The sequence below is a fragment of the Zingiber officinale genome, chromosome 7A (genome assembly GCF_018446385.1).
Source record: "Zingiber officinale cultivar Zhangliang chromosome 7A, Zo_v1.1, whole genome shotgun sequence".
Taxonomy (NCBI): Eukaryota; Viridiplantae; Streptophyta; class Magnoliopsida; order Zingiberales; family Zingiberaceae; genus Zingiber; species Zingiber officinale.
This window is the reverse complement of record NC_055998.1, coordinates 60680636-60693317: the sequence shown is the minus strand read 5'-3', so window position 1 is coordinate 60693317 and position 12682 is coordinate 60680636. Positions and strand designations below refer to the sequence as shown.

Below are 12682 nucleotides of genomic sequence, written 5' to 3'. Positions count from 1 at the left end.
GAGTGGTGGTGTGTGCAGATCCATGTAACTGGCGATGTGCTCAACAATAATGGAGCGGACTATCGCTCAGCATGTAATCATGCAAATGGTGCATGACACTAACCACAAAAATATCCTGACCTAATCCACGTATATATTAAAATGCATCATAGGTCAACGAATCCAAAACAATCCAAAGGTATACAGAAGGTATAAAACCTAGGTCCTGAACATGGTAAACATGGCATATCACTACCCCTATAAGCATGTATAGACAGGTAAAGTATACATGGGATGCAAAGCAAATCAATTAATCAAACATGTACCAAGATTTGGGGTAGTGATTAACCGGAACAGATAAGAAACATAATTAATGAAACATGTTAATTCCATTACTAAGCATATCAAAGACGAAAAGTCAAAAGTACCTGCCTCCGATAAAATGGTCCAAATCTGACTCCGAGATACTCGTCTCGCGTCAAAGTCCTGTGATACCAATGTAAATATATTTCATTTAACTACAATTCTCATAAATAGCTAAATGAAATCCCTAACCCTAAATTAGGGCAAACCCCTAATTTAAAAGCACATAAACCTAATCAACATATAAATCTAATCAATCTACACTTGATTCATTATCTAACTACAATGCGTAGCCAACATCCTACAACATACCTCAAATCACAGCCCAAAGCTAGTTGTTGCCTGAACAAAGGTAGTTACTGGAAACCCAAGTAACGCCCTGCAATTCACTGTTCGGATCAAAAGGGAGCTCAAGAGTTCATCACAGCCAACAACAACCTAATTCTAGAACAATCCATGCACCTTACCTCTACCTCTAACTGCCCGTGAAGACCAAGAATTCGACGAGGTGCTGCTGGAACCTCGTGACCTCTATGGAAGCAGCCAAAACAATTTGCCAAGGCATATTTGCAAGCCACCGAGGTGAAATCTGGTGCAGCCAAAAACACAATGAACCTTCCCGATAAAATCATAAGAAAATCTATTAAAATTTCCAGTAATATCTATTCCCATTACCTCTTCTTCGGTGATGCCAGAGGGTAAGGGAAAGGAGAAACCGGCCGAGGCAGAAGATCTAGAGGTTGTGGCAAATAGCTAGGGTTCCTTGCAGTGCTGACCAGGAGTTAGGAGAGGAAGTCGCGCCCGACAGCAGGGGCTCACAGCGTCCGGCGCGGCCACGACAGCTTCAGACTAGGGCACAAGCACAGAGGAGAATCGGTGTGGTGAAACACCTCCGTGACCAGGAGGTGCTGCTAGGGCTCAGGTGCCGGTGTAGAGAATCGGCCGGCGGCGGATCTAGGGCACGGCTGGCACAAGCGTCGTCGGCGCTTGGGAGAAGAGAAGAAGATGTGGCGCCCGGAGGATGGCTCGGCTCCGGGTCAAAGTGGCGGCAGAGGAGAAGAAGATCGGGGCTAGGGTCGAAGACGACGGCGTCGACAGAAGGAAGGTCGGCGGTTTCTCGCCGACCAGAGGAGGCGGCGTCGACGGTGACGCTAGGCACAGGGAACTCGGCTTCACAGAAGAGGAGAAAAGGAAGAGAAGGGCTCGGCGGAGGAGTTGTACGCTCGAGGAAGAGTAACCGCCGCCGGCGGTTAGGGCAAGGAGAGGGCGCGGGCGGCGTCGGGGAGAAGAGGGCTCGGGCGCAAGGTTTCGACGAGGGAAGGAAAACAAATAAGAAAAAGGAGAAAAAGAATTAATTAAATAAATCTTTTCCTCACTTAAATGGGTAGCCTAAACAGGCTTTTCCGGACCCTGTTTTTATCCCCGTCAACTCGTCCGTACGAGCTCCGAAAAATTCCCGAAAAATTTTCAAAAATTTCGGAAAATTCCCTTATTAATATTCGCCTATTTTTTGGTATTTTACACCAACCCGCTTACGACCTGAACCGAACCGAAAAAAAATCCGCCGGATATAGGATCGGATGTAGGGTCTTGATATTACATTATCTAATCTAGTAGGGCCGGATAGTTTTTTATCCCAATAACTGAACCAACCCAATCCGTGATCACCCCTACTTGTAGCAACTACTATCGATAAGCTGCAACACATTGTAGTAGCTACTGCCGATAAGCTGCTACATGTTATAGCAGCTACTACGATTAGTTACTACAACGTGTAATGAGTAATGTCTATTATCATTTTAAAATATTTTATTTTTTTATTATTTTATATTTATATTTTATATTTCATTGGATATAGGGTTGGATATCCAAATAACTGACAACCCGTCGGATATTTGATACATAATAATCCCCGGATATAGGACCGAATGTAGGTCCTGATATTGTATTATCTGATCTAGTAGGGTCGGATAGTTTTTTATCCTAATAATCGAACCAATCCGATCTGCGATCACCCGTACCTCCAAGAGATGTTTGCTTAAGATGTCAAAGTATAAGTCTCCATGACCAAGATAACTTGTATACCTCAAGTTAAAGGAAACTTGTACTTGAGCTATAGTAAGAACTTCGCAGACATATCCATATATGTAGAGAATCATATGAAGCCTTATAGCAAGTAACTTCAATGAACTAGTTACCATAACTTGTATCCACGTTTAATACTTTATATCCCAATGACTTCAGCTAGTGAGAAATAGTCGCTTAGTCGAACTAAGGAGTATAACCTGTACTAGTCTTACAGAATTGATGATGTCTAGATGTACTAATTTGACGACTAGGAAAATTTTAATACGTTCATAATTACATATGTAGAGATAAACACAAGTTATGATCCAATCACAAATTCGCTCATGCTATGAATTGTATTACAGACATTCAGTAAATGAGTTTAAGATTATTCAAATATATAATATACACTTAAACAGTGAATCTATATTTGTCAAATAAATAGTAAAATCATAAAACGATAGGATATCCCTCAAAATCTAACAGATTATATGTTAGACAAATGAAGTCCTAATAGGTTGTGATCAAACATATACTAAACAAAGTGAGCATTTAGTTTAGAAAGGGTAAATCAGAGGTATTAGTTGGCTGTTAGATAGAAACAATTGACTAATAACCCATAAATCTCAAATTTAGAGTTTGAGAGGATTTAAGGGGGTTTGTTGTAGATTTATCAACGGTTAGAGTTGAGCAATCAATTGATGATACTATTACATTAAATAGTATATTAGAATTGGACTATTATACTCAACTTATTGGGATCAATTAATTGATGAACAGTATAATCTATTGTTATCGCTATTATAGTGAATACAATGTTCTAAACTCGACTACGACACTCAATTAATTAGGTATCAATCTATTGGGCCCAGTAACAATTGATTGTTGTGATCAAAGATGAACTAAAAAAAATCATTCTACAAGTAAAATGATTGAATTTAGCAAAATGATTAACTGATGGTTGAATGTAATCGACTGATAAATGGAAATCAATCTCAACCTAAAAAATTATAATAAAAAAAATTTGTGTAGGATTTCAGTATCAATTCTTAAGAATTTTGGAGAAAAGTACTATTGTATTTCGAAACCTCAAAGATGTAATTCAAAAGCATTTATCAGCGAAAAAAGTAAACAAATTTCATTTATAAATTTTTTATTTACATGGTAATCATTTTCATTTCTATCTTTATATTTTACTTGTATTTACTAATAATAATAGGTGAATTAGAATAGGTTTCTTCTCCTCCTAAATGTCTCTGACAAGAAGAAAATTACTAGAGTATTGCTAGGATGATAAGTAATACAATGAAACCAGATGTTTTAAATCATGTAAAATCTCGTGTTCTTATTCTTATATATTTTTTTTCTCTGTTGTAATCCTTTCTAGACGAGCATGTGAACAAATACGATTGAATCCCAACTCACTATTCACCTCCTCAGGGACGTCAACAGTCCCAACATGGAGTTCCATCAATTGTCGAACATCCTATCATTGTCGATCTACTTAAACTTCTGTCATCTACCAGACATCTGGTTCATATAGACTTTTACTACGAACACAGCTTTTCCATCTATCAACTTGTTGGATTTTTCACCTTCGTTGGACTTTTACCAATATTAATACTCGTTAGACTTTTCAATTATCAATCTTTATGAGACTTTTTGATTGTCAAGTGTTTGATCCACTTTCTTCTTCCACAGTCCAGAATTGATTATACAAACAGATGTTAACTGATGTGATGGGTTTATTATATTTAAAAATATAATAAATTTGGTCATTTTTAAAGTATGTAATAAATTTATTTAAAAATTATGATATTTTTAATAATTAAGCCTTTATTCGTGTACCACCTTATGTGGTGACCATTTTATTAGACAATAAAAATCAAAATAAAATTTAAAATTTTGATTTGAAACTAAAATTTAAATGTTTCTGATTTAACCTCTTCCAATTAGTTTAAGGTCTAAATAAATAATGCGCATTACAATTCAATAACGTTGAGAAAGCATGTTAATTAATATGCTAACTTATCCGTTTAAATCACTTAAATATACAAAATTGTGAAACTATTACAGTAAAAGGTGAATATATTTATCCAAGTGTCTTTACCGTACATTTCAAAATTATATAAATTATATAAATTTTGTTTATCCAAATGTCTTTGAAGTCAAAATTATATAAATTGATGCACCTAAATTGTAAGGCTATAGTTCAGGGGAAAGTATAGACATACCTCGTAAATTTTCTGATTAGTAGTAGCAGGCTTTAAGTTGATGGCGATGCGACGCCATCAAAAGTTAATAGGAACTCTCGTTTCATGTCTTAGCTTCCTCCGCACTTCCAACCTCCCTACTGGCTCAAGACGAAGAGGAGCAGGAGAAACAGAAGCAGCAGTGACAGCAGATTATAGTACATTCTCGGGGCGAAGTTAGATCTTAAAATTAGACCTTCATGGAATTTGGCAGCCTGCGGCTGGACAGCTCACGTCTGGGGAGCGACGTCTTTTCCAGGTCCTCATTCCGAGTGGAGGAAGACGACGAGGATGCCCTCAGACGGGCGGCCCTCGAGCGGCTTCCCACGTTCGACCGGGTACGAAAGGCGATTCTGCTCATGGGAGAAACCGACCGCAGGGAGATCGATGTGGACCGTCTTGGCGTCCAGGAGCGGAAGATATTACTGGAAAGGCTGGTGCGGGTGGCGGAGGAGGACAATGAAAGGCTTCTCTTGAAGCTCCGCGACAGGATTGATAGGTAGCAATCTTAGGCTGATGTATCCATGATCGTTATTTTGATTTCTCTTTTAATAAGTTGAATCTGAATAGGCATTTTGTTTGTCCCTTGACAGAGTTGGACTTACCTTCCCTACCATTGAAGTCCGTTACGAGCACCTTAACATCGTAGCAGAAACTTATGTGGGCAACAGAGGACTGCCTTCTTTCTTTAACTCCACTCTCAATGCCATTGAGGTATTTCAAATCATCCTAATATATGCTGCCTACATTCAGGTGCTAATTAAGATCCTTTACTTTCTCTGATCAAGTCCTTTGCTAGCTCCCTTCATCTTCTACCGAGCAAGAAGCAGCCATTATGCATCCTCCATGACGTTTGTGGAATTGTCAAGCCACGCAGGTATATGTATCAATCTCCATATATATTTACATATGACACTTGGATCTTCTTGTCTCATGAACTCTCCTTTATATTTGATAATGTGCAGGATGACACTGTTGCTAGGTCCTCCAGGTTCAGGTAAGACAACATTGCTGTTGGCTCTCGCAGGAAAACTGAGCTCAGATCTTAAGGTAAATAAAATGCTTAAATTGAAAATATAATTGGGGATTTAGCAATAACTACTATGAACCTTTATTTCTGCACAAATACAAGGTCTCAGGGAGAGTCACTTACAATGGCCATAGCATGAATGAGTTTGTTGCACAACGAACCGCCGCATATGTCAGTCAACATGATCTTCATATTGGGGAGATGACTGTGCGTGAAACTTTAGAATTCTCTGCAAGGTGCCAGGGAGTAGGTAGTCGGTATGGTATGTGTCAAGTATAAATACAAGCAGATTCATAGAATTCTTGAATGCACTACTTCTAACATATTATTCTCTGATGGTGGACAGATATGTTGACTGAATTATCGAGAAGGGAGAAGGCTGCATACATCAACCCTGATCCTGATATTGATGTCTTCATGAAGGTGAAAATAAGAGTATCTTATCTCATGATGTTAACTTCCTCAAATTCACAGATTGACTCTGTAAAAGTTTGAATTAAGTTCTCAATCTTTTGTAAGATTTCAACTTTGGTAATCATGTTCTTTGTTAACAGGCAACTTCGATGCAAGGGCCGGAATCCAGTGTAATAACGGATTATATTCTAAAGGTAATATAGTTGGTTATTATTTAGATTGCCAAACTAGAGATTGACTTCATACTTTTCTTTTTTCCTTCTCAATAGATTTTGGGACTAGAAACATGCGCTGACACCATGGTAGGAGATGAAATGTTGAGAGGTATATCTGGAGGAGAAAAGAAACGCGTCACAATAGGTGTGTATACATATACATATCCACAGCAGATTAAGATATTTTCTTCCCATGACTTTTTTTCTGAATTATGATGGATCATTAGTGAGTCTGACTACTAGCAGGTGAAATGATTGTTGGGCCATCAAGAGCTTTGTTCATGGATGAGATATCTACTGGTCTCGATAGCTCTACTACATTCCATATTGTGAATTCATTTAGACAAATGATTCACATTCTCAGTGCAACGGGTGTCATTTCACTACTTCAACCAGCACCAGAGACATATGAGCTCTTTGATGATTTAATTCTCCTTTCAGAAGGGATGATTGTTTACCAAGGGCCCCGTGCCGATGTACTTGAGTTTTTTGAATCAATGGGCTTCCAATGTCCTGAGAGAAAAGGTGTTGCAGACTTCCTGCAGGAAGTAAGCTAAGAAACATATACATAATGCTTGGTTGTCTTTCTAGTTTGCCAACAAATTCCATGAACTTCCTGGGAATGCTCGCAGGTGATGTCAATGAAAGATCAGCAGCAATATTGGATACACAGAGGTGAACCTTATAGATATATACCTGTCAGTAAATTTGCTGAAGCTTTCCAGTCATTTCAGACCGGTCAGGAGCTTAAACAGGAACTTTCTGTACCTTTTGATAAGAGGAAAAGTCATTGTGCTGCTCTTGCCACATTGCAATATGGAGCCAGCAAGAGGGAGCTCTTAAGAGTCTGCATGTCTCGAGAAATATTACTGATGAAAAGGAACTCATTTGTCTATGCTTTTAGAGCATATCAGGTTTGAAACTTTATCTGTATAACAATGGAAATAAATTTATGATTTGCATGGATAACAAGTGATTTTCTTGGTGCAGCTAATGATATTAACAATCATTGTGATGACTCTATTCCTAAGAACCAACATGCACCACAATTCAGTAAATGATGGTGTTATTTATATGGGTGCATTATTCTTCCTAATAGTTATGCACATGTTTAATGGATTTTCTGAGCTTGCTTTGACCATCATAAAGCTTCCCGTTGTGTTCAAGCAAAGAGACTACCTCTTTTACCCTCCATGGGCTTATTCTCTGCCAACATGGATTTTAAAGATTCCAGTTTCATTTGTTGAAGCTGCTGTCTCTGTGTTTTTGAGTTATTATGCCATAGGATTTGACCCAAATGTAGGAAGGTACGTAAAGAATTGTTGTAGAGCATATATATTATTGTTATTCTTGAATAAATAAATGCACGATTCCTTTTCAGGCTTTTTAAGCAGTATTTATTACTCCTCCTAGTCAATCAAATGGCTTCTGGACTCTTTAGATTCATTGCTGTGCTTGGAAGAAGTGTGGTGATAGCAAACACACTAGCATCTTTTGCAGTGTTCTTGCTTCTAGTTTTGGGAGGATTCATCTTATCTCATGGTATATCTCACTTAGTCCCAATCTCATTGAAATTTAGACTTATATCATGCATCATATGCATTAACACCATATTTGGCAGATGATGTGAAGAAAGGATGGATTTGGGGTTATTGGACCTCACCGTTAATGTATGCACAGAATTCAATCTGTACCAATGAGTTCTTAGCAAAAAGTTGGCACCATGTAAGCAAAATTAAACAAGCATATTTGTTTCAGAAAAATAAAACTCATGTTAGTGATTGAAATGCCTTACCAGATTGTACCAGGATCGACAAAGCCATTGGGAGTAACTATCTTGAAGTATCGTGGAATATTTCCTTATGCAAAGTGGTATTGGATTGGTCTAGGTGGATTAACAGGATATGTTATACTCTTTAATGGCCTGTTCACTCTGGCTTTGGCTTATTTAAGACGTGAGTCAAGATAAACAAACAAAAACTGTCAATGTAACACAAGCATGGAGTAGATTGACCATGACAAAAACCATTTTTTGCTTTGCAGCATTTGGGAAAGTTCAGCCAAGTATAACTAAAGAAGTATTGAGGGAAAAACATGCAAACAGAACAGGATTGCCCTTTCAAGATGACCATTTTGAATCCAAAAGTAGGCTGGAAGCTTAAATTTTGATGGTCATTTACGAGTCTGAGCTAATTTGTACAAACAATTGCAGGTAATGCTTTCATTTACCAAGAGTCTTCCTTGTCTTCTTCAACTACGAATAGTAGCACAGCTAGGAAAGGAATGATCTTACCATTTACACCTCTTTCAGTTACCTTCAACAACATTAGATACTCTGTAGACATGCCTCAGGTAATTTTTCACCAGTAAATTAATTTAATGTTTAAGGTTGAGTTTACTAAATCGTTGAGATTTCATGCCTGGGAACAAGTTGAAGTTTTTCATATGCAGGAAATGAAATTGCAAGGTGTTAAAGAAGACAGATTACTTCTACTAAAGGGTGTTAGTGGAACATTCAGGCCAGGAGTCCTTACAGCACTAATGGGTGTAAGTGGCGCTGGTAAGACTACATTGATGGATGTGTTGGCGGGGAGAAAAACTGGAGGGTACATAGAGGGGGATATTTTCGTTGCCGGATATCCTAAGAAGCAAGATTCTTTTGCCAGAGTGTCGGGATACTGCGAGCAAAATGATATACACTCACCGAATGTGACGGTTTATGAGTCTCTTGTGTACTCGGCTTGGTTGCGGTTACCTGTTGAAGTTGGTTCTGAAAAAACAAAGGTTAGATTCCTAATATCTTCTTCATGAAAATGAATTGAATCTTGGGGTACTAGTCTAGCAGAGACTTGGTATACATTTGTTTAATACTACGTCTTCATTGTTTCAGCTGTATAGTATTTTGTTTGCATTGAGTGATACATCTGTTTAAATTCTAGTTCATTGGTATGACAATGAAGATAATCATGCTTGCTCTTTGTTGAACTAACAAATGTAACTACTTATGTCCAGATGTTTATTGAAGAAGTCATGGAGCTTGTTGAGCTGCATCCATTAAGAGAAGCACTGGTTGGCTTACCAGGTGTGAGTGGATTGTCGACTGAGCAGAGGAAGAGGCTAACCATTGCTGTTGAGCTTGTTGCTAACCCTTGTATACTTTTCATGGATGAACCTACCTCTGGACTTGACGCCAGGGCTGCAGCAATTGTCATGAGGACTGTGAGGAACACTGTGGACACTGGGAGAACTGTAGTGTGTACAATTCACCAGCCCAGTATCGAAATTTTTGAAGCTTTTGATGAGGTTAAAAGTTGCTAAATTCTGTTTTTCAGCTATATAAGCTATTCAGCTAACATGCACGATTTCAATGCCTATACCAATCTACCAATTGCAGGTCTTCCTTTTGAAGAGAGGAGGGGAAGAAATCTATGTAGGTCCATTAGGTCACCATTCTAGCCACTTAATCAAGTATTTTGAGGTGAGACCACATGTGACAGGAACCAATGCTTTTCAAAGAGACTTCATTTATATATAATAATTGCTACCAACACGCGAATTTTTTTCACATCTAGGGAGTTGAGGGAGTAAGCAAAATCAAAGACGGGTACAATCCGGCAACATGGATGTTGGAAGTGACATCAACGGCTCAGGAAGCCATTCTTGGCGTTGATTTTTGTGACATATACAAAAAATCAGAAGAGTTTCAGTGAGCCAATCAGTCTCTTCTTCAAATTAATTTAAATGAATTTCGTTCTGATTCTTAGTCCGTGCTATGTTGTAGGCGAAACAAGGCACTCATCAAAGAACTCAGCATTCCTCCGCTTGGTTCCACTGATCTCTATTTCACAACCAAGTACTCAAGATCTTTCTTGACACAATGCATGGCTTGCCTCTGGAAACAAAGATTATCATATTGGAGAAATCCTTCCTACACAGCAGTGAGGTTCTTCTCAACTGTAATCGTTGCCTTGATGTTCGGAACCATATTCTCCAACCTTGGAAGCAAAAGGTAGGCAATTCGAAAACACATATTTCCCATCGAGCTCCATCTGATGCTAACTGGTCGTACCAAGGAAATGCTTGCTTTCAGGAAGAAGCGGCAAGACTTATTTAATGCAATGGGTGCTATGTATGCTGCTGTCCTTTTTATGGGAGTGTCGTATTCTTCAGCCGTCCAACCAGTTGTCGCCGTGGAGCGTGCAGTCTTCTACAGAGAGCGCGCTGCTGGGATGTATTCAGCGCTGCCATGTGCACTAGGACAGGTATTCTCCATCACCTCAACTATCTGAATGTATCCCTGAGCCTGATCAAGTTATCAAATTTTCAGGTTCTAATCGAAGTGCCTTATGTTTTCATCCAATCCCTTGTGTATGGAATTCTTCTCTATGCCATGATTGCCTTTGAATGGAACATGGCTAAACTTTGTTGGTTCCTGTTCTTCCTCTACTTCTCGCTACTTTACTTCACATATTACGGGATGATGGCAGTAGGATTGACACCCAACTACAACGTTGCGGCCATACTCTCTGCTGCCTTCTACGGCATATGGAATCTCTTCTCGGGATTTATTATCCCCCGGCCGGTAAGTTTCCGTTCTTCTCCTCGACATTGACAACTTGCTTGCTTCAGCAAAGAAACACGCTAACGGCGCTTTATAACCTCAGAGAATGTCGGTGTGGTGGAGATGGTATTATTGGGCATGCCCTGTTTCATGGACTCTGTATGGCTTGGTTATTTCACAGTTTGGAGATGTTAATGAAAAGCTGGACTCTGGCGAGACGGCAGCTGAATTCCTGAACGACTTCTTTGGATTCAGGTCTGATTTCTTGGTAGTGGTCGCAGTGATGGTTGTTGGATTTGCTCTTCTTTTCGCATTCCAATTTGCAGTTGCAATCAAATTGCTCAACTTCCAAATGAGATGATGGAAAGATGGAGTATATAGTGCTAGTGAGGGTCGAGCTATCAGATCTACATGTTTTTTTACTCGCTTGTATTTGGCATTAGATGTCTGCTTTAACTGTGTGATATTTGTCGAATTTTTATGCATTTTCAACTTCTTTGGAAAGTGGCAGACAATTGGCATGGGGATGATAAATGTTGACTTTTATGCAATATTAAGTTTTAGAGTTGAGTTTGAGTTAAATGAGTCGGATTAAAAATAAAACGATTTACAATCAAACTTTTGACCTGTTGATCAAATTTCCAGATGATTTAACGTGGCAAGTAGGTACTACTTGAAAATATATAGATAAACTTTCTTACATGTCATACATGGAACCATTTTTATCAATGATATGGGAGCAATCCCAAACTTATTCTTGTTACCTAATCAAGCTCTTTTGTCGCCAATATCATGATATCAACAATTATATTCTAAGCCATTGCATATGATGTCACGCTCCAAGAGTAAGATTATCCAATAAAAAATCATACCACCTCTCTTATAGCAGTGATAAATAAAATATGTATGCAATACCATAATGCTATTCATAAGCTATCAACAACTCACATAGCTAGATGTAAATATAATCACAGTTTATAAACAGTCCACACGACTGGAAATAAACACAACCACACAATTGATAAACAGCTCACACGATTGAAACAAAACACTGTAGAAGTCACAAAATAACGAACCCAAAATCATAAAACAACTAACTACGAATCGGTCCAGTTTGACACAACAACAACAAACCAAAATACACCCAACCACAAGACTAAACTCCAAATCCACATCGAGTTATTACAATACTAAGTTCATAAATTCAAAACACAAATAACGTAGGAAATAAAATCAGAAAATCATCCTCGGATGTAACGTGGAATCGGCAGTCAGGATCCTCCAAATGTTCTTGTACCATCTACCTATTTCCTGGCGAAAGAAAAATCAGATCAAGGGATGGTGAGTGTTAATGATTCAGTGGGTAATAGACAGATAGAGTATTGCTACTCGGAAAACCTAGAGGTTCCACTGTACAAAAATTTTGTACAAAGGTCTGAACCTTTTCCTAGCTACCATGTGTTCTTTTAAATTAAATTTTGGATCGCCTGCGGAACTTAACACGTTTGATCCAAAACTTAATCTATTTGTTCTTTTAGGTTTTGACTTGGATCTCCTGCGGAACTTAACACGTTCGACCCAAATCACCTTAAGTTATTAATTCCATTAAATATTAATTTCCATAATCGGTTCCCAGTACTGACGTGGCGAGGCACACAGCCTTCTTGGATATGGGAGCAACCACCACCGACTAGACAAAACCTTTTATAGAAATCTAATATTTAATTTCCTAAAATAACTTTAGGTTAACCGAAAAGAACAATCAAATCACAAGGAAAAGAAAAACAAAAGAACACAACAT

The 12682-nt window shown here is 38.4% G+C and overlaps 1 protein-coding gene across 1 annotated transcript; it reads left to right on the top strand.

Annotated features, from left to right (window-relative positions):
* The first annotated feature begins 4672 nt into the window (after positions 1-4672).
* On the top strand, positions 4673-11457 carry LOC122001438 (ABC transporter G family member 44-like). The gene is made up of 24 exons (XM_042556176.1): positions 4673-5160; positions 5255-5375; positions 5450-5538; positions 5627-5711; positions 5794-5953; positions 6038-6114; positions 6246-6299; positions 6375-6465; positions 6567-6868; positions 6953-7234; positions 7311-7627; positions 7702-7862; positions 7942-8045; positions 8119-8275; positions 8364-8465; positions 8533-8672; positions 8772-9104; positions 9333-9623; positions 9715-9798; positions 9893-10026; positions 10102-10329; positions 10411-10582; positions 10648-10902; positions 10985-11457. Exons 1-24 carry the CDS (start codon positions 4862-4864, stop codon positions 11240-11242), a joined length of 4296 nt encoding a protein of 1431 aa, XP_042412110.1. The 5' UTR covers positions 4673-4861; the 3' UTR covers positions 11243-11457.
* Positions 11458-12682: the final 1225 nt, after the last annotated feature.